The sequence below is a fragment of the Buteo buteo genome, chromosome 7, assembly GCF_964188355.1.
Source record: "Buteo buteo chromosome 7, bButBut1.hap1.1, whole genome shotgun sequence".
NCBI lineage: Eukaryota > Metazoa > Chordata > Aves > Accipitriformes > Accipitridae > Buteo > Buteo buteo.
Window position 1 is genome coordinate 38,737,549 of NC_134177.1, and position 27,298 is coordinate 38,764,846.

The 27,298-nt window shown below is 54.6% G+C and overlaps 1 protein-coding gene across 1 annotated transcript in view; it reads left to right on the top strand.

The window, feature by feature from the left end:
- ATP2A3 (ATPase sarcoplasmic/endoplasmic reticulum Ca2+ transporting 3) overlaps positions 1-27,298 on the top strand; it is a 57,426-nt gene that overhangs the window by 24,376 nt on the left and 5,752 nt on the right. Inside the window, 17 exon segments of the mRNA XM_075032491.1 lie at positions 2,128-2,208; positions 3,238-3,323; positions 3,851-4,315; positions 10,169-10,257; positions 12,870-12,972; positions 13,217-13,348; positions 15,642-15,767; positions 16,878-17,096; positions 17,564-17,899; positions 17,993-18,213; positions 18,962-19,164; positions 19,279-19,364; positions 19,974-20,107; positions 20,545-20,662; positions 21,307-21,424; positions 23,423-23,436; positions 23,439-23,495. Coding sequence (XP_074888592.1) covers positions 2,128-2,208; positions 3,238-3,323; positions 3,851-4,315; positions 10,169-10,257; positions 12,870-12,972; positions 13,217-13,348; positions 15,642-15,767; positions 16,878-17,096; positions 17,564-17,899; positions 17,993-18,213; positions 18,962-19,164; positions 19,279-19,364; positions 19,974-20,107; positions 20,545-20,662; positions 21,307-21,424; positions 23,423-23,436; positions 23,439-23,495 — 2,588 coding nt within the window.

Genomic DNA, 27,298 nt, shown 5'->3' on the forward strand with positions numbered 1-27,298 from the left:
AGCTCCATCAGGTGCCGCACCCCCTGCCCGTTCCTGCTTTGCTCGGGCAGCGCCGGTGGCCGCGGCGATGCAGCGTTGCCTCCTGTTTTCCTCTCTTTCCTCTGGCTTTTGGCACGGGGGAGACTTGCAGTGCCTGGGTGATCAGCGCACGTTCAATAGCTAATGGCAGCTGCCGGGTCCGTACATCTGTCCCGTCTGTCCCGCACCGTGCGAGTCTCCTGCTATCGCACTATCTACCCTTGAGCGGATGGTACCCCCATGGCACCGCGGCTCCACGCTGGCTCTAGATGCTGGCAACAGATTTTTCATCTGCAGGTTTAGCTAATGTTTGCAAACCCTCCCTGCCTTTCCCAGCTCCCTTTAAGGTGCTCCAGCTCCCTCGAGCAGCTGCGAAGTCTGAGGGAAGCACCTGGGGGGGGTGTCCGGTGAGTCCCTGTGCTTGGTATCCCCCAGCTCAACCCCCAAAAACGGGTGTGACGGGGAACGGGGCAGCTCTGGCCGGACAGCAGATGTTGCACACCACATCCCAGAACGCTCGGATCTGCAGCTGGAATAAATGGCTGGGCGGTGGAGCGGTGCCAGCCCCCCTCCCACCGCACTCGGGGGGGGGGATTACGAGCCCCGGGAGGAAGAGCTCGTTAAAGTCTGGGATTTGAGACAATCGTTAGCGGCCAAGCCGGCGGTGTTGTGTAACGTGATGTAAGGCTCTGTGAGCCAGGGCTTGCTCTGCCTCAATATTTCCGAAGCACCGGAGCGCGGTTGCGTCCAGCCGATAAGGGAGCGAGAGGAAGGGCCGGGAGGAAGAAACCCAGTGGGAAAAGCAGCTTTAAATGGGTATTTTAAGGAAGCACATGCACCTCGGTGGATGGTGATCAGTGGCTGTCAGTTGATGGGGCTACTTTCCCTCGTAACCACCGTGCCGTGCCAGGACGCCCATGGATGGCTGTCTCGGCCACGAAAGGTCTTCCAGTGTCAACAGCTTCCAGTCGGCCCACAGAGCCCTGAAACGGGGTTAAGAGTGGTGTTGGGAGGCTCAGGCTGCTCCAAACTGGGGATATTTGGGGGTTTTTGCAGGGGCGCCAGGGTTTGGCTGGGGGGCAGAGGGTGCGATGCTTGCTGCCCTGAGGACCGCGCGCCTGCGCCTCCAACTGCGGCAGCTTCACTCCAAGAATTAAAAAAAAAGATACCTGCCCTCCTGCCCGCTCGCTGGCGGGAGGAGGGATGCGGGTGTTCACTGCTTGTGATGGTTAAGGGGGGTCCCAGCCAGGGCAGAGGAGCACATGTCACTGCGGAGCTGCAGCCGGGGCGGGTGGGACGTGGGGGCTTGCTGGGGGCCCACTCAGGTCCTCTGCTCACCCGGCTGCGCCGTGCAGAGCTCCTGCCTTTGCTGTTGTTCTGGTAAACCTGGCTGAAGCCACAGTTGGCTTTGCTTGGGTGGCAGCCGGGGAAGGCGATGGACAGGGCTGGCAGGCGGGTCACCCGCTCTGGCAGCATCCCTGTGCAGCAGGGACCGGGCAGCGCTTGCTCCTGCTGAATTTTGCGGAGGGATTGTGATGCTCGAAACATGCGGTCGGTCCATGGGAGAGGGTGGAGGGTGCCTGGCACGGCGTGAGTAACCCCCTTGGCCTCGGTGCTGCTGCTCACCCCCTGGGCTGGCTGCTTTTGTGCAAGATAATCCCCTAAAATTAGAAATTCCTCAAGGTCCCGTCACTGCGCTGCCTGATGTCTGATTGCAACTGATGGCACTTCTTTGCAGCTTTCTTTTTTTTGACTTGTGAATTATAGACATACAAAATCGAGCTTCAAATGCAGCAAGGAGGCATCCTGGGGGAAGACCCTCGTTTACCGTGGGCTGGACCCCTCCTTGCTGCAGGCTGGGTGCTGCCATGTGCCTACACTGCACAGGGACACTGATTCACAGCAAAAGCCAGTCCCTGCCCTGGCGACTGGATGGTTGAAATAGAAAATGAGGGGAGACAGCAGGAACTGAGGTGCCAACCAGTGGCCCCAAGCCTTGGGGCAGAGCCTGGCTGTGCTGGCACGTTCGGGGTTTGCCGTTCCCCTTCCCCGGGGTGGTGGGTGCTGCTGGTCCCTCCTGACGGAGCTGCTCTGCTCTTTTCCTTGTAGTTGGTGACAAAGTGCCGGCGGACATACGGATCATTGAAATCCGGTCCACCACCCTGCGGGTCGACCAGTCCATCCTCACAGGTACGTGCGGGCGTGATGGGGCGGAGGCGGCTGCTGAAGGCAGAGCTTTCCCTCTGCCATCTTCCCGGAGCCAAATTTTGGGACTGATCCTGGGCTAAGTGCTTTGCTGGGGTGGGAAACGGGTGGGAGAATGAGACTGAGGACCTGGGGAGGTCCCAGCATCATCTAAAAGTCATGGCATAGGCAAGATGTGCCCGGCGCTTGGGCATCCCTCCTGCAAAACACAAAGCATGGGGCTTTCCTCTGCGACACTTGGGGTTTCACGAGGGGCTGCTCAGTCCCTGCCCACGCTCCTCCCGTGCAGCCGTCGCATGATGACTGCTGGTGCACAAGGCCTTGTGAATTCAGGGAGAGGTGACAATATCTGGGGCTTGTTTTTTTCAAGCATTGGGAAAGCCCTTAAAGCTGATAATCTATGATATTTCAAAAATTCTCTCTCTCTCTGCTGTCAGGGAAGGCCAGTGAATGATCAGATGACAAAAAAGGCTTCCAGCATTTCAGCTCTCTTGTCTGATTTTGTAAAGGCATCGAGTTAGGAGATGGCAGCAGGGTAGGAAAAGCAATCAAAGAAAAAGTTAAAACCACGGGGAAAGGAGCCCAGTCTCCTTGAAACATGGATTTGCATTAACTTTGTTCTCCAAGGGCAAGAGGAGATGCAGAAAAATGGCAAATCTGCAAAGAACAACATATAAACTTTCAGTAGAAGGGCTTTGGGCACCTTTCCTGTTGTGCTGCCCTACAAACCCTATCTGACTGTGCAAACCTGTGCTGCAAGCCAGCGGCTCCCTGGTGCCAGGATTTGGCCTCATCCCATTTGGCTGTATGGGAGCTTGTGGTCGCTAGCAATCTACACAGGTCTTTTTTCTGCAGCCCTCATCTTCGGAGCACCTCGGCCCAGCTCTGACATCCCCATGATGGATGTTTCAGTGGTTTGGTGGCAAAGTGCTGCTTTAGAAAGCCGTAGGGGTTGTGATGCAGGCTCATAACAACGTTGAGTGGTGGTTCATCTCCCCTCTTTTGTCTTGGCAGGAGAGTCTGTGTCGGTGATCAAACATGCTGACCCCATCCCTGACCCTCGGGCTGTCAACCAGGACAAGAAGAACATGCTTTTCTCCGTAAGTCCCTTACGCCTGTCCCCACCTCTTCTGTGGTTTTCCAAAGAGCCTCCAAGTGGAGAGGCTGATGGACACAGGAGATCTCTGAGCAGTGAAAGGGAGCGCATGCGTGAGAAAGACCCAAACCCATAAAAAGAGCCCCAAATCCATAAAAATAAGGACCTGCTTCATTTGGATTTCATTTGGGTTGTGGCACATGATGTCCTTAAATGCCTTGGGCAATCTCAGCAGGTTTTCCATCAAGTAGGATGGGGAAAGGGTTTGTGGTTGAGCCTGGAGCTATTGCAAATTTGGGTTTCCTCCTTGCTCATGCTCCTCTCGGGCAGAAATCAAGTCCTTCTTGGACTCGTCCATAATGTGAGAGGGCTCTCAAGAGGGGTCTTCTGCTGCTTTAGGGTGGGTTTATATAAAAACCCACACTGTTTCATTTTCCTCTTAACCAAGACCTCATGTTCTCCTTTCACAACAAGCGGCCCCGAGAGGTTTTGTGCCCACATATCCACTCTGGCCTCTTTCTTCCCTCCCAGGGCACCAACATCGCAGCTGGGAAGGCCGTAGGGGTTGTCATTGCAACAGGGGTGTACACCGAGATCGGGAAGATCCGAAACCAGATGGTGGAGACCGAGCCCGAGAAGACCCCCTTGCAGCAGAAGCTGGATGAGTTCAGCCAGCAGCTCTCCAAAGTGATCTTCCTGGTGTGCATCGCTGTCTGGGTCATCAACGTCAGCCACTTCAGCGACCCCGTCCACGGCGGCTCCTGGTTTCGGGGGGCCATCTACTATTTCAAGATTTCGGTGGCACTGGCGGTGGCTGCCATTCCTGAGGGTCTTCCGGCCGTCATCACCACCTGCCTGGCGCTGGGCACGCGCCGAATGGCCAAGAAGAACGCCATCGTCCGGAGCCTGCCCTCGGTGGAGACCCTGGGCTGCACCTCTGTCATCTGCTCCGACAAGACCGGCACCCTCACCACCAACCAGATGTCCGTCTGCCGGGTGAGTTTTGGGGTGCAGGGGCCATGCTTGGTAACCCCCAAGCACCCTGCATCGCTCCATCCCCATCCTGGGGTACCGGGCTTTGCTGTCCTCTCCAGATTTTTATCATATTAGGGATCTGAAGGTGAACGTGGAAGACAGTTTGTAGGAAGCCCTGAGCTTCCTCTCTGGCTGACTAGGGGCGAGGAGGTTTATGGCTTCTCTTGGCATGGTTGTAATTAGAAAACTCACTTTTTATGAGCACACCGGTTTGGAGGTGCTATGTTGCAGACTTACTTCAGGGCTCCCTCTCCAGAGAGCGTTTCTTCCTGCTGGGATGTGGCGTTAAGACAGAGCTGCTGGACACGCCAATGCAATTGGCCTCCTCTGCTCTCTTGCCCATTTTTCCGTTGTTTTTAACCAAACCAGTGAGAAATCCTGGACCGTGCAAAATGACAAAGTCTGGACCTGTAAGGCCAAAACTTGGAGGGTCAGTGCAACGCATGGGTCTGTGACAAGATTGCACAGAAATCCAGGGCTTAAGATGCCCATGACCTGGTGAAAAGGTGCTTCGGTTACCCGTTCTCGCCTGGCAGAAGGTCTGCCATCAGCAGTTGTGTGCAGCTGGGCTTGGGTTGAAAAGCACTTCTGATGGAGGGAGCCCTGGGGTGGTTTGGCGAAGAGATCGAAGGCTCCTGGTCTACCAGAGAGCTTTGCTCCCATGTGCCTGGCTGTATGGAGAGGTGACTTGTTAGGAAAGCCTGGACCATCCAAGTACTTCTCAGTTTCCCCATTAATTCTAAGTCTCAGGAAAGCTTTTTTTCATGGCCTTGGCGTGTTGGTTTTATAGAAGAACCTTGGAAAATATGTTGCTGTGGGGAAAAATGGACCTGGCCACCGTCCCTCCTCTCTGACGCTTGGGTAGCATGGTGGGAAGCCATGACCGTGCTGCAGGCTGTCCACGGGCTTTGGCCACTGCTTTGCTCAGCACAAACTACAGATGACTGGAAATGTCTGATATTTCTGTCCTGTAAATGATTTAAAATGAGACATTGCTGGAACGAGGCAGTGACCAAGCTGCCCACGTCTCGCACGAGGAGGAGGTTCCCACCAGCCCATTTTCTGAGCCAGTGATGCAGGAAAGCAAGTAAAGGGTGACCCCAGTGTTTGGGGTCCCTTTAGCTCTGCAGAGTGCAGAAGGAGAGATAAGCGTGACCGTGCCTTCCCCAAACCACTTCCTACTGGAGGATCTGCTCCTTGAACTTGGGAAGAAGTGCCACCATCACCCATGTTTCAGCACGGTCGGGAGAGGCAGGATTAGTGATGCTGAGACAGGGAGAGGGTAGGAGGGGGACGGAGTGGGACACTGGCACACAAGAGGGTTTTAGCATCGATCATCATTTGCAGAATGAACTTTGGGGAAAAAAAAAAATTCAGTTCAAAATTCAATCTACCCTCCACCCCATCTCCTCACAACCCTGTTCTGATATCTGTGTTATTCACGTGGCTGAATCCGGACTCCCGGGGCGTGATACCGAGAGCTGGGCTGGCCCCAGGACACACAGACACGGCTGTTAATGTTTAACAGACGGGGATTCCCGTGTTGACGCAGGCAGCCCCACCGGAGGGTGGGTAAATATTTGTGCTGGGTGGCTGTTGGCGCATCCTGGATGTGCTCCTGCACCGAGCAACCGGCTCAGCCGCGGGGTTGAAAAAGCGACAAAAGCTTACTGATAACCTGGAAAAATGTATTAATTGAGTGTGATTTAATTAACTCACACGTTAAATTTGGGGGAGCGCAGCTGCTCGGCCACAGGGTATGCTGCCAAGCGGTGCTTGCCCTTTACGTCTCGCAGCTGGCATCGGGTCTGTAGAGCTGTAAAGTGACTCTTGAAAGGCTTCGGGTCTGTTTTAAAAGCCTCAGCTATTTTTTAAGGGCTGCACCACCGGCTCTGAGTCCTGCTCGGTGCCTGGTTCTCATGGCGGGGTTGCCGGCTGAGCCAGCTCAGCGGGTTCCATACGGATCCCAGATGGTCAGCAGGAGCAAAGCCATGCCCCCCAAATGCCCGTAGGTGCTAGGTGCCCACTGAAGGATTTTGTGCCGGGGGCCTCGTCCATCTGGGGGGTCCGAGACTTTGGTGCTTTTGCTTTGACCTCAAGTCCAGCGGAGGCTACAGCTCTGCAGTAACGCGGTAAAGCCACAAACCTGCTTAGTAAATCAGATGAAACCTGTGGTTCCTGTCGCTCACCTTACGGTCAGCTGGGGGGCTCTGAGACCACCATCTCACGCAGCCCACGGTGTGGAGCAACCAGGGACAGCCTTCTCCCAACCATTAAATAACCACGCGGCTGGGAGTGATGGGGATCTGGCGGGGGTGGGAAAGGGGACAGAGGGGCATTGCAGCTCTGCTCTTGCATGTTTAAATCCCTCTCCGAAAACTTGCGACACCCTTTTACGCATCATAACTTAATTTTCCAGGAGCACGAGGGTGGTGTTGGAAAGTCAGGACCCGAAGTGGAGATGCGAGTGTGGCTGTCCAGGCTCGGGGCTGCTGCTGTGCGGGGCAGGGCAGGACGGGGCTGGAGGGGGGAGATGCTGGTGCCCGGTGTCCGGGGGAGAGAGGTGGCTGGTGACATTTGGCAGTCTCTGAGAAGGCTGGTGTTCTGAGGAACAAGAGCAGAAAGGGGTTTATTTTCAATAAACCTTGTAGCAGAGCCAGGACGTGCAAACTCCTGTCCCTGGTGCAGCCACCCAGGAGCTGTGCGGTTGCTATTTGCTTTTTAATCTCCAGGACACTGTGCCTTGATTCAGCAGTTTTGTTTGTGTAAACCAGTCACTAATTAATGGGAGACCTTGCCGGGGGTTTCCCTGGGGCTGTGGCCCAGCCACGGGCTGTGGCAGTTGCTGGTGGGTGCCTGTCAGCCGGGGCTGCTCCCAGCGCAGGAGGAAGATGATGCTGATCAGTGGGCTGATTGATGGGTAAATGACTGATGATTACAGCCTCTTACTATTCCAGAGAGCAATCCTATCTTGTCTGCCTTTTGATGAGCAGTTCTTTTAAAGATACTACAGAAAATATAGAAATGTGGAGACGTATCCTTTGCATCTCTCTTCCCCGCAAGCCTACAGCCAGATGCCATGTGCTTCTCCGGGGACGGTGCATCCATGAGTGCCCTTTGCTTTCTAAAAATACACGCCGGCAGTGTCCGGCTGTGTGATACAGCCCCGGGGCCAGGCGAGATCCACGGGGCAGGAGGAGCGATGGCCGAAACCCTTTTGGAGCAGGGTGTGCTCTTATAAGCACATAGTAATGTTTTCCTTCCGATCTCTCTGTTGCATGAAACACCCAAATCGCCGGCGTGGTTTTAAAAGGGTTAAGGGCAGGGGGGTGAGCAGGGGGAAGCCCTGGGGCAGCGCTGCCTGGGTTCCCCTTGCTGGATGCTGGAGCTGGTGTTCACCATGGGCAGCCCCTCGGTGAGCATCTCTTCGGCAGCCTCCCCAAACCGCCCAGCCGAGCTGCGGCACGCAGCTTTGCCACCTCCTTCTATTGCAACTGTTATTATTTATATTATTTTTGTGATGGAAACCTTACCTATCCTCTTTATGGATTAAGACACAGCTATTTTCTCTGGACTGTTTCCACTGCCTGAAAACCTGCCCCCTTTTCAGCCTGGAAATCTGCTGAAATATCGTGCCAAAAACCTGCAAACACCTTTGCAATGCCCCGGCCGCCCCCTCGCTCTGCCAGTCACGCAAGCTGGGAGCAGTCAGGAAATTTGATATAACCTCTGGTTGCTGTGGGTTACGCAGCACCTTTTTTAAATAGGCATGGAAAAATAAAGGGCCTGGAATGATTTTTTTTTTTCTTTTCCTTTTTTAATAAGAAAATTGCTATTGTGAAAGTAGCAATTGTTTCGTCGCCATGAGCGTTTGAAAACAAACAAGCCCGTATCAGGCAAAACCACCAGTGGCTGGGGTGGATGCTTTCAGCTTTTTTAATAAATGAGTCCAGTCAGCGTTTCTGAGCGCAGGAGTCCATTTTCTGAAGAGACCAGGAGATTTTGGCTCTCTGGGAAGGCTGATGGCATTGGATGTCTCAAAAAGAGATGAAGGATGCTCAGCCTTCAAAGGTCCCTTTTGCTGTTTTCTCAAACTGGGCACCACACTTTGCCTTGGTTTCTGGAGCCTGTCATCTCAGGGAGATTGTTGCCAAAGGAGATTGGATGCGTCTTGGCTCTCTTTATCGAGATCCTTCATGCGTTAGTGTTTGCGCCTCCTGCCAGATTAGCTCAGTGCCTCGACAGACCACCTGGGCCATCTCTTCTGAAACCCTTTGGCTCATGATTTTCTCTGAAACCCTTGACGGATGCTGGGGAGCCCTGAGGATGGGCTCTGGGAAAGGAGCTGAGGGCAGCAGCCCAACAAACGAGGTATAGCAAATAGCTATGAAGCTGTGGAGCCTTGGGGAGGTTGGTTTGGGCTCAGAAGTATTCACACAGGAGACGTACGCTTTGAACCTCCTGCTTTGATTTGCCCAAACCTGTAAAATATGGAGGTGAGAAACCCGCTGAGGTGTCCTGGTGCTAAACCTGCTGCAAATGTGCTTCCCCGAGCTTGACCTTTTTTGCTTGGCTTGGCCCTAAGCTTGCACCTGGGGATACCGGGCTGCATGGGGAGGTCTCACGCCCACCAGCCAACACGGCTGCACTGGCAGGGTGCCCTTGTATTAACAATAATTAATAATAACAGTAAATTAACCTCTGTTAGTTGCCGGAGGAAGTGCGGAGGAGAGAGAAGTAGGTGGTACCCGGAGCCGTTGCATCTCTGGTGCTGAGCAATGCCTCCTGATTTCTCCAGCATCTATTGCTTCCCTCTTCTGGGGAACATCTCAAATAACCAGAGGAAAATAAATAGGGAAAAAATAATTATTTGAGATTGGGGGGGGGGGGTGGGATGGACAGTTGCCACAGCACCCGCTTTCTGGAGCTGCTGAGCATGTTCACGGAGCTGAGGAGAGCATTGCTTTCCTGCAGCCATCCGCCCTCCTGGCTGCTCCCCGCAGGCGGTCGTGGCCGGGGAAATACATTCATCAAAACAATTTTATTTATTTATTATGTTACTTTTTGTCTTCAGCGTGGGTCATAAATAATGATCAAGAAGAAACAAGCATTGCTGAACCGTCACCTTGGCTGGGGTTGGGCACTGCTTTTGCTCCTGCTGGAGGCTGCCCCAAAGGGTGGGCTGTGCTGGGGGGCAGCAAGGGGGGACCGGGAGAGCTTGGGGAGAGGGGGATTTTTATTGTATTTCAGTTTTTGGGGGGGGTTGTTGCTCTGAGTATAGCAGCAAGAGGGAGACTGGAAGGAGTTTGAAAGGCAAAAATCGCTAAAGATAGAGCGTGTGGGACTTCTACAGCTCCCCTGGGCTTTATTACTGAGCTGCCACGCTGCCTGAAGCCGAGCTGTGATCCCAGTAATGCGCAAGGCGAGCTGGTGGCCGAGAGCTGGCTGGGAAAGGGTGGCAGGGGCAGCTGGTCAGATCCTGCCCCACAGAGGCTTTCCAGGGTGGCTGGGGCAAGAGTGGAAACCCAGACCCGGCTCCTTCTCTGCTCCAAGAAAAACACAGGCACCTTGTTAGGACCTGGCTCAGCGTTGCTCTTCTCCCATGGAAAAAAAGAGCCGGAGGAGGCAAACATGAAAAAGGCAGGGGAGAGCTGGAAGGATTCGGGAACGGTGGGTGACCAGGCAGGGGGCTGAGCCCAGTGCCGGCAGGGCCATCCCTGGGACGGTACCGGCTCGCAGGTCTCCAGGCTGGGCACGTGGGTAGTACCAAAAAATCACTGCCTAATGCTCTGTCTCCGTCTTTCCCCCTCGCAGATGTTCATTATGGAGAAGGTGGAGGGTGCCCAGTGCAGCCTGCACGAGTTCAGCATCACCGGCTCCACCTACGCCCCCGAGGGACAGATGTGAGTGCGCGTCCCCTCCGCTCCACGGGTGACGCAGGGTGGCCCTGGGCTGGCAGGACGGTGGGGGCGAGGTGGGAGGGTCGAGCTGGGGTGAAAGGGTTGGGGTTCCGCGGCGGTTTGCAGCCACGCTGAACCCTGCCTATGGAGATGCCCGCTGGGCGCTGGTTTTCGGCCACGTTTGGCTCGCAAGCGTCGGGTGACTGCCCGTTGCTTTTGGTGGGACCCGGGACAATTGTTTCACCCTCCCTTGTCCTGCTTGGCCCTCGTCCCCAGCTCTGCCCGCCACCCTTCCACTGCTCAGCAAAGGGGCTTCCTTGGGATCAGCTCTCCCTTCATTAGCAATCCCGGTAAAACGAGCCTGCTTTTGAATGGACAGGTCAAAGAGGATGGAAATGGCAGGTGTGGGAATAGCGATGAAGGAGGCTTTCTGCAGTACATGCTCTTTCTCCAAATTTCTAAAGCCTGTGCGTTTTCAGCGTTGGCTGGTGACCGTCACCCTTGCCCCGAGCAGGACCCGGGTCCAGCAGCTCGTCCCGCAGCCGCGCTGCCAGCAATGGGCAGAGGGACTTGCAAACCCTGGCTGGAGAGTTCTCCCCGAGCCCCGCGTCCTTGCAGGGACGGCCGAGATGGCTGCTGTGCCCGGAGCGTGATCCCACTGGCATCAGGATGTGTTTTGGGGAAAAATGTGGGCTTTGCTGAGCTGCAGCCGAGGGTGGGGAGTGGAAGCCAGGGGCTTTTCCCTGCTGTGTTACTGCACATGCGGGGTTTTCTGCTGTTGTGTTTGTTTATTCCCCCTCCTTCGAAAGGAGGTGATCCTCCCCGGCGTGGGGAAAGTCTGGGAAGGAGGAAGATGAGAAGCTCAGCTGGTGGCTGGAGCGCTCCCTGCTCCCCTTTGCTTTGCTGTGTGATCCCGGGCACGTTCTTCGCTGCGGTCCCTCCTGCTCATCTGTGCAGTGACTATAATTCATCCCAGCCTCAGACTTAATTTCATGAATATTTATTGAGCCAATTTGATTCTTGGCTAGGACTCTCCATTAAAAAGGGAGCCAGGTCATAAGCTGGTATCAATCAGTGCATTTCAATTAAATGAGGAGAGCTGAGGGGCTGAACTCATGTCTGCTAACCTCTGAAGCTGCAATGTTCCCTCTCCCCTGGGGACTGCCTGCAGGGAGGCTCTGCGCTGGCCTCTGCCAATTCATGTTACTTTTGAGTTTTGCTTCAGCCCTGTGCTCATCTTGCACATCAAGGGGGATGTGAGGGCTCACTTAGGCGTGACGGGGAGAAACCCACCCATTCCCCCGGGGCTGGTGGGACTGAAATGCTTGGAGGACTTGATGGCTTTCCTTTAGCCTGGTCTTGGTGTGGGGGATATTACGTGCTTGGCCTCAGGTTTGTTCGCGTCCCCACACAGCACCCATCCAGCAGCACCTTTGCTGATGCCTTTCCTGGCACGCAGGTCTCGCCTGGCTTCGTGCAGGGATGGCGACGATGGGGACGTATCCCCCCACGCCTTCCCAGCAATACCCAGGGGATGACATGCTCCAAACCCCATCCCTGGTATTTCCACCTTCCCAAAGATCAAAACCCAGCCCAGAGCATCTGCAGGCTCCCTCCTCCACCCGCTGCCTTCCCGTGTCCGTGAACCCCGGTCCGGGCAGCATCCTCTGGGCAGGAGGCAGCGTCCCTCCCCTGCCCGGTCTCAGCCCAGCGCGGCTTCTTGTCCCTCAGCAAACAGATTTTTCAGATTTTCTTGGCCGCTCCCTGTTTTCCGCTCCTGAGCTGTAACAAGGGCTCCAAAATGTTCTTTCCATTGGGAACCAGCAGTGGAATAAACTGATCCTAATAACTGCCTGACAAATTATTTTTCCAGCAAGCAGCTGACCGGCTGGGTTTATACAGCTCTAACCTGCAGTTACCTCTCCTGGAACTGGGATAATTTTTTATTTCCCCTGAAAACCACCGCTACTGTTTCTGCCACTGGGCAGCGGGTGAGAAGCAGCGTCCGGCTTGCCTGCTGTGTTCAGGGCTGCTCCTTTCCAGTGACATTGGTGCTCTTTTACATAGCAAAGAGCTGCTATTTAGGAAGCAAAGGCCACAGTTCGCCGCTTGCTTGGAAACAGCCACAGCAAGGCAGTTGTTAAATTTGTCTGCTGCTTTTAAATGCTCCCTTGGGTGCCTTCCGGCTCACCGGACCGCAAAGCAGCCAGTCCCACAGCTCCTTTGGATCCCCAGCAACTGGAAACCCCTGGGGGAGTGAATATTAACTTGAATTTCTTTTTTCCCCTTTTCTCATCCATCGTCTTCATCATCAGCCTTTTGACAGCCCCTGCTTTCAGGTCCAATGCTCTTTTGAGCTCCACTGCAGCCTCCTTTATTCTGGGGCGCTCCCAGAGTTTATGTGCCTCCTGTGATATTTTATTTGCAACTAGTCCTGCCCCATTTGGTAAAGCACAAAATGCGAACCCAAGCGTTTATTGCCAAGCCTGGAGCTTTAACTGAGCTCTTTCTCCCTCTTTTTGGAAAGTTTTACAAGGGATATATAGGAGAAACTAAGTATTATTTGAATGTGTAAGCTGGTGTAAGGCTTTGGGGGGGTTGTTTTCTTCCCGCAGCCTGAAGGACGAGCAGCCGGTGCGGTGCGGGCAGTACGACGGGCTGGTGGAGCTGGCCACCATCTGCGCCCTCTGCAACGACTCCTCGCTGGACTACAACGAGGTGGGGGGGGGCACCGGGGCTGGGGAGGGTGCAGGGGACCGGCGATGCTCTTCCCTTCACTTTGGGCCACTTTGGGGCAAAGCCAGTGGAGGTTTGTCCATTGGGATCCCCTTCCCTGGCTTCAACTCGTCCCAAGGCGATGCTCTGGGAACCCCAAGGTGTTGCAGTGGGCAACAGCATCCTTGGTCAGAGCAGCAGGTAGAGGACGTGCTCTAAAGCTCCTTTTTTTTTTTCTGCCCTCTAGTCCAAAAAAGTCTATGAGAAGGTGGGGGAAGCCACTGAAACAGCCCTGACGTGCCTGGTGGAGAAGATGAACGTCTTCAACACCGACACCAGCAAACTCTCCAAGGTGGAGCGAGCCAACGCCTGCAATTCGGTGAGTGGGGGGAGGCCTCTGTGAACTCCGGTGCCGGGGACAGGAGGGAGAGGAGGGCTTTGGGACGACTGTTATTTGAGCAATAACCACTTGCAATGATCTAAGGGACTGATCTGCCACAAGGACGCAATTTCCTGGCTTGCAGGGGGCTGAGCTGTTTTCAGAGCAGATGGTGGAATGGCCCTTGGGGGGCTGATGCCGGGGCCGTGGGGACTAACCTGGCTCTGCACAGAGCTTCGGAGCGGGTGATCCCTGAGGCTCAAACTCAGCCCAGTCCCTGCTCAGCCTGGAGAAACCCCCTTGGTGATGGCCAGAGCTCTGGCTGCAGATGAGGAGGTTTGGAGTTTTGTAGTCCACAGCAAAGCAGCTGTTCCCCATAGTGTGAACCAAACCCCGTTCCCCAGAGCCATGCCTGCCTGAATGAGGCTTGCTCTTTGGAAACATCTATTTCTGATGTGAAAATATCCCATGCTGGCTATTCCCCTGCTCCAGCTGTCCAGTGTCTCCCTGACCTCCTGGTGAAAATACGCTTTCATGTCTGGATTTACTTGGCTTTGGTAGTGTGCTGTTAGATCCTATAACGTCTTTGCTTGCTTGAAGGAAGGGCTCTCTGTTCTGGCATTTCTTCCTCAGGTCTGAGCAGGTCATAATAAATACCCTGACTCCTTTCTGATAAGAGAGATGGAATTTCCCAGCCGTACATCAGTCCGGCAGCTGCTTTGTTACATGTGCCCATCACTGCCCTTCCACTCAGATGCCAGACTGGGTTCGGTCACTGGTGCTGCTCTTCTTACTCTTGTGTTTGGGCAGGGTCAAAAAACCCTTCCTTGGATTTTCCTGGCAGTGTTTCTTCACTGTTTCTTGATTTTGCTCCCAGTTGCTCTGTGCTTTGAAATCTCTGGTGGGATTTTGGAGTTTCCACAGCGACTGGCTGCTCTCGGGTGTCCTTGGTGCTGCGCTGAGCGCACAACACCCAGTGGGGACAGCGCTGCTGCTGTGGGCACAAAACTTCCCGCTTGTGTGTAGTCACTGCATTCGTGCTGGGTTTGGCCTTTGAGAGCCGCTTGCTGTTTCCCTGGTATATCCACAGACAGTGCCTGCGTTTTGCATGGGCAAATCCCCTTTGCACAGCTCTCCGCCTCCTCAGCTCCCGCTCACAGCTTCGCTGCAGTAGGAGCATCCTTTTAACTTTGAACTTGCAAGTTTTTACCCCAAAAGAAGTTTTCTTTTCCTTTGCCGCCTTCACTGATTTATTTAGATTTAAGTTGCTGTAAAAGTCGTGTGCAAAAGCTGCTTGTGTCTCCATCACAAGCAACACCCTCCTGGCAACAAAAAATAACAACGGTATAAGCAGTTGAGCCATGCAGAGCAAGGTTGGCATCAATGTCCCCACTGCCCTCTCCAGAAAATACTTTAGATCAGCCCCAGATGCTCATTAAATGTTTTTTTTGGGACACAACGTGTCCTCCCAGGAGTTGGGCTCAGCCGCCGCGATGCTGATGTGGATGCACGAGAGGGGGATCGGTCGGAGGAGGACTGGCTGCTATCTTGCTGGGCGTTTGGTTCCTTAAATTATTAATTAGCAGCAATAGTAGAGCCTGATTTGTGGTGGGGTCGTTGGGGCAGAGGAGCCTGTCTGTGGGCACAGCCTGTGCCCGGGGGTCCATGCGTCGGGGCAGCCCCTGCTCTGTCCTCACCTTACAAACCTGCTAGTACCATCTGAGTGAATGATTGTTACTGCTTAGCTGGCAGTCCTCAGGGTAATTAGCATGTCCTGAAATGACTCTAATTAGTCTCAGCTGTGGAGATGCTTAATTTGATGGGAACCCATCTGGCCTCAGGGGATGTTGGTGCTCTCACTCCCACTGACCCATGTGGGTGCAGGATCAGGGCAAACCCCTCAGCTGTAAGGAGTGGGATGCAATTCCCCTTCCTGCAGCGTAGCTGGAGCCCAATGGGGGGGAAGTCTCCCCCACCTCTCTGGCAAATGGGGCTTTATCTTAGGCTACAGCAGCTGTTTGGGATCCCGTGTGAGGTCAATCAAATAAAGGTCTGGCACACACTGGCATGTGCTGTGGGCTGGGCAGCAATGGGGTTAAAATTCTCCCCAAAAATTGCATAGGGAAAGCTCCTTCTGCTTTTTGCGCTGTCCCATCCCTCCTGGCTCCTGTGGTTGCCTTTCTCCTCCCATCACCAGCCCTATGCCAGCTCGGCAGGGTTGTTAGCCAAGGCGGAGAGCACCGGCTGCCGTGTCCCTGTCATGTCCCGGCTCAGCCCCACGCTGTCCCCACAGGTGATCAAGCAGCTGATGAGGAAGGAGTGCACGCTGGAGTTCTCCCGCGACCGCAAGTCCATGTCAGTGTACTGCACGCCCACCGGCCCCGGCCACAACTCCGCTGGCAGCAAGATGTTTGTCAAGGTAGGAGAGAAGGTCCTCAGCACCCTGCAGAGTCCTCCTTCCCCGTGCACACCCCAGCAGGATTTGGCCCTTACTGCAGCGGGCAGCGATGCTTTGCAGTTTGTCTCCTCCTTTAGCTGTCTGGGGGTCCGGGAGCCAGCAGGTAGGCTGGTGTGGTCAGGGAGGAGGTGAGTTTTTTGCGGTATTGGTAGGAAAAAAAGGAGGTTAAATGATTTGGAGGGAGGAAAAGGTGCTGAGTGTGCAGGTGCTGGGGCCAGGGAAGAGCTGCCCCTGTGCAAAACTTGGGCGCTTGCCTTTATTAAAGGCTTGGACCCTCCAGACATCAGTAATGCCCAAAGGGTGATGTCCAGCTTTCCGCTATAACCAGAAATAAAATAGTGGTTTAAAGGGCATTTTTTTCCCAAGAGAAGAGATGCGGCAGGAATTTCCCCCTGCTGACTCTGAGAAGACTTGTATATTGTTGTTTCCGCTCGGAGATCTTCTTGGTGGGTGAACTCTGTCCTCCAGGTCAGGTTGGGACCCTCCGGAGCCACTGCATCTGTGGCCCTCATGGTCCTGGGTAAGCTTTTTTAAGAGGAGCAGTAGAAGGATTGCAAGTTTTATAATAAAAAGTAACGTCAGGGGTCCTTTGTACGGTCAGAATGGATGGGGTGAGATGCTGTGATGCTCAAGGACATGTTTTCCTGAAATCACAAAGGCATCGTAAGCAGCTGCGGAGCATCGCACAGGCAGCATGTTTTTTCGGCAGAGATTTACAGCCCTAATCCCCTCCAGGTTTGAGAGGGCATCTGTGGTGCGGGAGTATCTCGGGCAGACGTGTGGGTTTTGCAGGAGTCAGGCGGATGCCCCGCAGAGCAGATCCTGCTGCTCTGCGGTGACCTGATGCGGGTTCGTCCTTCCCGGCCGCGGTCCCCGTGCGCTCGGTCGGAGGCTGCCATCTAGCGCGCTGAGCCACCGTGCCAGCATGTGCCTGCTGGAGTTTTGGGAAGATTGCCTTCTCCTTTGCCCCAACTTGGTGCCTTCCCTCCCTCTGGCACTTCCTTTGGTGCTGGCAAGAGAGGCTCATCCTCCAGGTTTATTCCAGCCCCTAAGCCCTCCGCTCCTCCCCAGGGTGCCCCCGAAAGCGTGATCGAGCGCTGCAGCCACGTCCGTGTGGGCACTGCCAGAGTCCCGCTGACGACCCCGGTGCGGGAGAAGATCCTGAGCAGGATCCGGGACTGGGGCATGGGCATCGACACGCTGCGCTGCCTGGCCCTGGCCACCCACGACGCGCCCGTCCGCAGGGAGACCATGGAGCTGCACGACTCCGCCGCTTTTGTCCACTATGAGGTACGGCGCCAGGAGCTTTTTTCCTTATTCCCAAAGTTTTCCCACCCACTTCCAGCTGCCCCAGCAGTATTTTCTCTCTGGTTTCTCCGTGGGCAGTTGGCAGTGCAACAGTTCAGCTCGTCCTCTGCAAACCCCGGTACAGAGCTGTATGCAGTGGGGCTGGTCCAGCCAGCAGCCCCGTCCCACTGGGCATCCATCCCTGTGGGCTGACCACTGAGAGAGGCCTGGGAACCACCGAGAGGGATGGGGAGGAGAGGAGCGAAGCAAAAAGATGTGAGGAGCAGCAGAGGGGACGGGAGCATCCCATTGCATTGGGGCTACAGAGTACATCCATGGGGCTGTTGGTAGAAAATTTCCTGAAAGTTTTCTCCCGGGGGAAATCCCCGTGCCCAGGGTCATTTCCCAGCAGGGAGGGAAGTGGGTGCATCCCTGAGGGTTAATGTGGATCCGGGGCTGTCCCTTCCCAGAACAACCTGACCTTCGTGGGCTGCGTGGGGATGCTGGACCCTCCCCGCAAGGAGGTCACCTCTTCCATTGAGATGTGCCGCAAGGCCGGCATCCGCGTCATCATGATCACCGGTGACAACAAGGGCACGGCGGTGGCCATCTGCCGCAGGATCGGCATCTTCTCAGAGAGCGAGGACGTGGCCGGCAAAGCCTACACGGGCCGGGAGTTCGACGAGCTGCCCCCCGAGGCGCAGCGGCAGGCGTGCCGCGATGCACGATGCTTCGCCCGCGTGGAGCCGACGCACAAGTCCCGCATCGTCGAATACCTCCAGTCCTTCCACGAGATCACCGCCATGGTGAGTTCCCTGGGGGACGCCCCACCACCCCCCGGTCCCCTCCTCTCCACCCAGCCCAATCCCTTGCACCCCATTAATCACGGCTTCGTGCAGACAGGCGACGGCGTCAACGACGCCCCGGCCCTGAAGAAAGCGGAGATTGGCATCGCCATGGGGTCGGGCACGGCCGTCGCCAAGTCGGCTGCCGAGATGGTGCTCTCCGATGACAACTTCTCCACCATCGTGTCGGCCGTCGAGGAGGGCAGGGCCATTTACAACAACATGAAGCAGTTCATCCGCTATCTCATCTCCTCCAACGTCGGGGAGGTTGTTTGGTGAGAGCCCTCCACACTGGGCACCATGTTGAGGGGAGCAGTGGTGGGGACATCCCCTGGGGCAGGTGACCTGCAGTCCTGTCCGTGTCCCCTGTCCCTAGCAGCATTGGTGCCCCAAATTGTAACCCCAGGTACCAAACAGAGTAGCTATGCCTTGTCTCATTCCCCAGGGGCAGGGGGATTTTCCTTTTGTAGTTTTTTAATCATACCACCCCGCAGGAGCTGTTTTGTTAATGCATTGCCTATTTAAGCCCATCCCAGCATCTAAGATGGGTGCAGATATTGCGCACAGGCTGTTGTCGCCAGGTCACACTGACGCACTTTGCATCAGGTCCTGGGCAGCTCTCCCTGTCCCTGTCCCTGTCCATCCCTCCCAGTAAATCAGCACCAACCTCAGCAACATGGGCACAGCCTCGAGATCACTTGAGCATCCTTTGCCCTCTCATTTCAGCAGGGGTGTTTGTGCTGGGAACGGGAACCCACATGGCCATGGGGATGTCAATGGTTGGGTTTCAACTGCAGAGCAAATTTTAATAGCACCAGGAACAAATTTTAGTTGCAAAATTCAGTCCTGAACTTCAGATTCCTGACTCAGGGACTGCGGGTTCATCTGCAGAACTTTGGATGAATATTCAGTTTGGGGTGTTTGGATCCGGGGTTCCTGCTCACTCCCCTTGCACGACACAGACACTTTCTCTGGCTGCCCCAGACCTCATCTAATTTGGCATCTCTGTTTTTTTCCCTGCAGCATCTTCCTGACGGCCATCCTGGGCTTGCCCGAGGCCCTCATCCCTGTGCAGCTGTTGTGGGTGAACCTGGTGACGGACGGGCTGCCGGCCACTGCGCTGGGCTTCAACCCTCCCGACCTGGACATCATGGACAAGCTGCCCCGCAACCCCAAGGAGCCCCTCATCAGCGGCTGGCTCTTCTTCCGCTACCTGGCCATCGGAGGTGAGTCCCCGTGGGCGCCGGTGGGCAGAGGATGAGGATGGGCAGTGGGGTGCCATGGGGTAGGGTGCCCCTTGCTGGGTGCTGGGGGTGAAGGTGTCTCTCTCTCGGCTGCAGTGTACGTTGGCCTGGCCACGGTGGGTGCAGCGACCTGGTGGTTCTTGTACGACGCCGAGGGACCGCAGGTCTCCTTCCATCAGCTGGTGAGTTGGGAGGGGAACAGGCCGATGAGTTGAGCAGGTGGGTGAGGGCATGGATTCAGGCGTTGGGGTCTTTCCTCTGCCTTTCTTCTGTGGTTGTTGTAGTGTTCCCAAATTCCTGGTGGAGAAGACAATAATTTAAAATAAAAGCAAATTCTCTCCTTCAGGCTCATGTTTCCAGCCTTGCTTCTGCCAGTGACCAGCATGATGGGGAAAACTTGATTCAAAGAAGCTGAAAGTAGCTCCTGTACCTTGAAGGGGATCAATTGTTACATTACTGTAGGTCTGAACAAGGTGGTGGGAGAGCGGGTGCCATCGCATCCCAATGTCACGTGCAATGGAAGATGTATTTTTGGTGGAGATGCCTGTGTGCTCAAACACCTGATTAACTGCACGTGAAAATCTCTAAGCCACTATCCAGCCGTAATGCCAAAGCCCCACCACAGCAGAAGCTGGGTCACTTTAGACAGTTTTATCAGTTGATCTGAACTGTGGGATATTTAAGAGCACCCCTAATAATCAAGGTTCACCATGTGCCTCCCAACCAGTCGACCTGCCTTTCCTACGCTGCTACTCTGCCATGTATTTACCAGTGGTTTCCTGTGCCGACAGAGGAACTTCATGAGGTGCACTGAGGACAACCCCATCTTCAAAGGAATCGACTGTGAGATCTTCGAGTCCCGATACCCGACCACCATGGCTCTGTCCGTGCTCGTGACAATTGAAATGTGCAATGCTCTGAACAGGTAGGGTGGCCGCAGGATTGCTCCGTACACTCTACGCATGACTGATTTTGGGTAGGGTCTCTTTGGGCATCTGTTGGTGGGCTGAGGGCTTTGCTTTGACTCAGCAGAGCCATTTGGAGTGTTCTCGCAGGGGACCACTGGGCTCGCTGTAAATAAACTCCTCCAAGCCAGTGTGCTGCTGTCGATAGCTGTGAAAGAAGGACTGGATCTGCATCCATTAGCAGTTTGGCCCTGTTAACGACCGGTCCTAATCCACGCACGGGTGATTGCGTTGAGATGGGTGTCCAGATCCAAATCGTGGCAAAGCCTGAAGCTGAACAGTCTGGAAGAGAGGGGCTATAGCGTAACAGCCTTGGAGAGGAGTGGGAACCCCCAGCTTAGGCAGGCACAGGGAGCAGGAGGTTACTGGGGCTAACGCTGTCCCCTCGCTTTCACAGTGTCTCCGAGAACCAGTCGCTGCTGCGGATGCCACCGTGGCTCAACATCTGGCTGCTGGGGGCCATCGTCATGTCCATGGCTCTGCACTTCCTCATCCTCTACGTCAAGCCCATGCCTGTGAGTGCCCCGTGCCACCTCTGCCTGCAGCCCAGGGGCTGCTTCTGTGGGCGAGGACATCCCTGGAGCAGTCTTTGGGTCTGGAAGCTTCTGGGATGATCGTCCCCAGCATGTGCCCTCAGGACCAGGTCCTATGACTGGAACCAACATGGGGACCAGGAGACACCCTGCCCCGATGAGCCTTTACTTAAGGCTCTCCTTATAGGCAGCGCAAAGGGGTAATGGATGTCTCGGCTCCTTTTGGAGGCATCACCTCCCTTTGCAGTCTAAGGCTGGTGATGCCTCTCTTGATGCCTAAGCGTGCTTAAGATGAAGCGGGTCACTGTGCCCAGGAGGTTACGTTGTCCTTTGTCCCCTGCTAAGCGCCTGTGAGCACATACAGTCCTAGATTGTGCCTCACTTTCCTCATCTGCAGGAGAGATGAAGGACGTAATTTTTGACTGATCTTGGCCAAGAGCCACCTTGGGATCATGACAGACCTTGAAGAAATCCTGTTCTTTGGGCTGTCTGGATCCTCCCTCCTTATAAGTGGGATGACCCTTTCTCAGCCTTTGCCATACAACAACCTGACCCTTAAAACAAACAAAAAAAACCCCATCCCACCTCTTTCCCTATTGACATGTCCCATCCTTTCCACCTTGCAGCTCATCTTCCAGGTAACCCCCCTGAGCTGGCCGCAGTGGGTGGTTGTGATGAAAATCTCCCTGCCCGTTATCCTGCTGGACGAAGGACTCAAGTACCTTTCCCGCAACCACCTGGACGGTGAGCATGGTCTGCACCACACTCAGTTATGTTTGCTCCATGGTGCTTTGCTTGGGGTTCATGGTGGCTTCATGGACACCTTGCTCACCTCCTCTGCTCGTGTGGTGTCTGCATCTGCATGTTCATCCACCTTTGCTGTGAAAAAGGGACTCTTCCTCCTACCCCCTTCCTTCCTGGGTGCCATGCCAGGCAGAGCAGTTGGTACTTCCATCTGCTTGAAATACTCCCGTAGGAGCTGGAGCACTAGATAAATCTGCCACTTGTGTTTATCCAGCTCCTCTTGAACCTCTGGGAACGGGATCCCTTCTCTTATAAAGCAAAACACTGATTTCTAACAGGAATCCATCCTTTTTTCCCCTCAATCTTCCACCCCTCTATGTCCATCTTTATCTTGTGTTTGTTACCTCTATATTGAGATCAAATGAGAGCTGAACACCTTATAAACTGGTTTTAATGGGGTTGCCCTTGGCCAGCACCTCTCAGGATCCGGCGCGTGGTATGCGTGGAGGAGAAGCAGCTCCTGTGACACTGGGGCAGTGGTTCCCATGTGCTCCTGGGCTCCGTGCTGTAAATCACAGCATGTGTTTAGGCAGCCCTCCAAAGAGATGATATCATCTTTTCTTTCATTTCTTGCAAAAGATGTTGCTGTGGGTGATACCTCAGCGCTGAGTTAAACCTGCAGGTTTTCCCAGCAGTGGCTGCAGGGCCACGGCTGCTGAGCAGTGCTGTGCCTGCCATGGGGCTGGCCCCTCTCCAGGAAAACAGATTTTATTCATTTTTAGGGTGTGCTTGCCCTGACAGTGATAGCAGGGAGAAGAAGGGCAGGAGAGACACCGTCCTTGGCCAAGGAAGGTGTAGCGGCTCAGTGGGGGAGCAGATGAACAACCTGAGTGTGGGGACTGGATGTCCTTCCACAGCATCACTTTGCTCAAACCATTTTTCACCCCTTAGGCAGCCAGCGTCCTAGCAAACCCCTCCTTTTATCTTCACCCTTTAAAAATGACCCAGGAAAACTGCAAACCCATTCTTGCCTTTCAGGGCTGAAGGCAGGTCCATCCAGCCCTGGCAGGGAGCGATCTGGGGCATCATGGCAGCTCTGTTTGGTTTTTCATGGAGCAGAACGATGCAAAAAGCTGAAAATATGGGATGGGAAATTATTGCAAGCAGGAAACGATCACAAACTGGCTGCCCTCCCCATCAACTGGTTCTGGCGCACTGGGGGTGTTCACGTCAGCTTTCCTTTCTGCAGCGATCTGATGCATAACCACAGCAATTGCTCAGAGAAGCCTCTGCTGAGAAATGGGGGTGCAGGGGCTCCTATTTTTACACACCAGATAGAAATTGTTTCTAGCTTATTTTTATTTAGTTGTTGCATCTCTCAACAGACTGATAGGTGCTTTGCATCACCCAGGTCTCTTTTATCATATGATTACAAGCTTGTAGCAACAATTTTATGGCACGGTACTGGGCTGGGGCGTAGGAGAGCTGGTTAATTCCTGACTGTTGCATCCCATGCATGCCCTCGGTTCTCACTTCATCATCTGTGATCTGGGGATGAGTCTGTCTTTCTCCCACACTTTGCATTTCTCTATAAAAACAGCGCTGGTGGAGGAAGGGCTTTTCTTTGGCTCTGCCAGCGCAGCTCTGAGCACAGCAGGGTTTCTGGCAGGTGTATGATCCTTTCGAGTCCCATCATACCAGCTCAGCGTGTTTCCTCCTTCCATGCCATGCTTCCAGCGTGCCGGGTCCTCTGAGCTGCCCTCATCCCCACGGTCATGATGCTGCTCATGCCCACGGGTCGCACTGTGTCTCATCCAGCAAGGGTTTCCCATGCAGCTATTCAATCACAGCTACGGCGTAAAATCAAGCTTATGTCATCACACTTGAAAGAAATAATTGAAGTCCTGCATATTCCTGATTCCTCTGGGCTTTGAAAAGCAAACAAAAAAAACCCTCAAAAAGCCACTTTTAAATGTGGTGTTGTGATTTTTTTACCAGGCATTCTCAGGACGTTAAGACACACGTGGAGCGGGGAGCACCAGTTGAAAACCTGCAGGACTCCAGAGCAAGGGTTGGCTTTCTTACATGTCTCATCCCTGAATGCCATATCCCCATGCTTCCTCCACGTCTCGCTCATGTGTGGTGGGGATCTGCTTGGAATGTGTCTGGGGGAACGTGGCTTGGAAATACCGATAACGGAGCCCAGGGATCCCGTACCCAGACAGGATCTCCTTTCCCACACTGGCCTCTGTGTTTTGCTTCAAAATAAGGTCTAAAAAGCCCGTGAAGCATCCGTTTGTGTGGCAGTTTTGGCCAGGGGCCAGGCTCTTGCTTGGTCTCTGCAAGGCAATACTTGGGGCTGGTGTCCAGTGTGGGACCTTCTGAGGGATGGCCAAGGGTGTTCACTTGAGGGATGCAAATGTATAGCTGTGAGTTCTGCTGATTCAGGTTTTGCATGGGAAAGTTTCTCCTTTGATCAGATTTAGATAAGTCGTGTTTCCATTACGCTGGATTTTCCTTGTCCTTGAAGTGGCAGAAAGCTGAGACTCTTCAGTTTTCACCGTGGTCTCAGTGCTTTACGTTCCTCTCCCCATCACCCCGGTCTCTTCCAGCCTCTCATCTTGCATGCTTTGCATGTATTGCTGCTTTCATCCATCTCTGGCCCCTCTGAGGTTTCTGCTGTCTCAGGTTTGGGAGGCAATGTGAGTGTGAGACAGCAAGCGAAAGTTTTCGGCTGAGCTAGGTTGGCTTGGTGCGACCTGCAGATGTTCTGGGCAGGAACATAGAGATGTTCTCAGGGGTCCAGCACACAGATACAGGCTGGCAGGCTCACAGGGACTGACCACCCTCCAGGACCTCTTGCCCTAGTATTTTTAATATTTGCCATGCTCTATGCATTTAAGTGTATTGCTCTTTCTGAGCCCCGTGGCACGCAGGAGGAAGGTTTCCAGGCATCTGTGCCAAGACCTTGCAGAAGTCTCTTTTCTGAGTGATTCTCGAAAGGTACCAAACCCAGACAGCTCCCCGAAACAACCCTGGTGCTTGTGTCCCTCCGTGCGCCGTCAGCCCACTGCCGTGGCCACCCTGCTCCCCTCCTGCCTTCCTGCACCATCCCTGGGCCTCCTCATCTTCACCATCTCAAAGCAAACCCATCGCAGGTATCGGTGTTGCCACCGTGGTGTTTTCACTTGTTTTCAGCACCTGAAGCAGCAGGCCCTGCCGGAGTGCTTGGGCTTCACCATTTCTCACCTGCGCCATGGTAAAAACAGGGACAAGTCAAGAAGCGGGTGCTTTCTGCAACACAGCTGCGCAACCGCCCTGACAGCAGCAGCGTCACTGAAAAGCAGAAGTTTCGATGCACGAGAATTGTCTTGGCGTGTTTTGTGGCAGATGAGCATTTATGCAGCTGTTTGTCCTTACGCCTGGTGAGGACGGCAGTCCCCAGGTGATTTTGCAGGAGCTGCGAGGCGGTGGCCGCGCCGCTGGGTACCTGTCCCCCCACGGTGTCCCGTAGCTCCCTGCCGCTGATGTGCAGGTGAGACTGCACCCTTGGGTGAGCATCTCCACTGAGGGAGATTTGGCTGCTTATCTGCAAAGTCGGTATCGGCTTTATGCTTTAACATCCTCCCAGCGGAGAGCAGCTGGCAGAGGTGGCTGTGCGGTGACAAGTGCGTCACGCTCCCTGCCAGGGCTCCGCATCCCTCCGAGACAGCCCCAAATCTGCAGGGACCAAAATCTCCGTGTCCCTTCACAAAAAGCCTCCAGCACATAGCGAAAAGGAGCCGCTCGCCTTCATCTCCCCCGTGCATCCGCACCTGGGGATGAGGGCAGCCCCTCGAAACACCCCCTGGGGACACAGGGGCTGCCACAACCACCCGCTTTCCCTGCGGAGAAGGCAGGCATCCCTCTCCCCGGCGCGGCAGAGAGCCGGGAGCGAGCGCCCGCAGCCCTGGCCTGCCCTTGTAGGGTAATCTCTGCGTGGAGCTACCTTGGCTGGGCGCTGGCGCCAGGGGAGGAATGTGTCCCCATGGGCCAAGTCGTTCGCTTGAGCTGCGGGATGCTCTGAAGGAGAGTGGTGCCGTACCTTTCAGTGCCGGAATGTCTCCAGATGAGATTTTGCAGCTCTGCTGCCTTGCTTTTTATTTTTCTTTTCATTTCCCCCTCTCTCCTGTTTTTTTTTGTGTGCGTGCCTGGGTCATGCTTTAGAAATGGAAGAGCAGAGGGAAGCTCTCAGTGCTGAAGTCCTGGTATTCCAAAGGGATGGGAGGAGGATTTCCATTTCGCTTTTCTCCTGGGGTCTGGGGTCTTGGTTGAAGCTCGGGGTGCCCTGCTGCAATGGGGGAGATGTGCAATTTTCAGAGCTACAAGGGCTGCAGCGTTTCCCTCGGTGGAGGGAGTGATCCGGGCTGGCGGCTGCAGCCTGCATCCCTCCAGCATCACCTTTTACGGGAACCCGTTAAGAGGAAAGTCAAAAGCAATAAGGAAAAACCTCCCCAAAAGCCTTGGCGGTCCTGGCGGGGAGCAGATTTTGCAGGAGATGAGCTCGCGTTGATCGGTTGCAGGGTTGCAAGAGTTCAAGGGCTGTGACACCTCTGGGAAATTTGGTGTGAGGCAGGATCGAGATGGATTGCGATCGCCCCATCATTCCTGCAAACAGGTCCCCGCATCCCCCCTGCTCCTGCCACCAGCGTGCGGAGAGGAGAGCCAGACACCGGCGTGGAGGGACCTGCACCCCTATTAAAGCTAAGTGGGTGCCAGACCCTTGGCTGACTGCAGTTCTCATGGAAACACCTCTCTCTGTGCTGGGGGGGTTACTTAGAGGCCCGAGACTAACATTTTGAAGAGCATCCGCCGTGGTTAAATGCTCGCTGTCAGTGCTGCAGCCGTGTCCTTTCCCTGTCTCTGTACGGCGTGGCCACCCCCGTTTGCACAACCGCAGGGTGAAGCATTTAGGGAAAGCGACGTGACTGGCAAATAACCACCGGTGTGTCATGTGGTGGGGGCTGTTCAGCTGCCAGAGCTGCTGAGGAGACACCCCTGCAACACAGAGGAGATGAATTTTGATTATTGCCACGAGACTTCGTACAGCGCGGTCGCCAGCATCCCTGCTTTGCTGTGAAGCCCGCGGCGCGGAGGTCATCCAAAGGGATGCTGGCATCGCAGCAATCAATTTTATCTCAGGACATGAGGGCTGGGCTCTCCAGCCAGCACTGGAAAGAAATTTTGGCAGAAGTTGTGAAAAAGTTTTGGTTTTTTTTTTCCCTCTCTCTCCCCTGTTATTTATTAATTCCCCTGGAAGCTTGTCGTCACTAGGGTTGGCAGCAGGCGCAGAGCCGTGCTGGTAACCCCAGGCAGGACCCCTATTTATCACGAGCACAGTAACGGCGGTCCTCTGCGAGATGTGTTTGGTGATGTGTGCAGCGATGAAAGCCAGAGAAATACGGTTGAAAGATTCACGATAAGTGATTTTTCTAGCTCTTCTTAGAAAGTGCTGCCTTGTGGGTGTTTTTTCTTAAGAAAAAACCCTGTTCTGGGCAGACTGAGCTGATAGCAGGGTCTTTCCCAGCCCTGGGCTGAAGAGTAGCTGCTGCCTCAGGGGGCTGGGCACACTGCTGTCGACTGCTTGAAAATTGGGGATCTACTTGGTGTGAATCGAGCTCTGGCAGGGATTTCAAGGCTGCTCACACCGAGTTCAAGCTAAACACCGTAGCTTTCCCTCAGGTCATGTGTTGCCTGTTACCTTTCATGTCCAACTCCATCCATCAGTAGGGTGGGAGGAGGGCCGCCCTGGGCTGGGACAGCGACTGTAATGGGTAGACTGGTCCTTGCTAGTTGTTCCAGAGGTATATATGGATGTAAATATATATGTATATA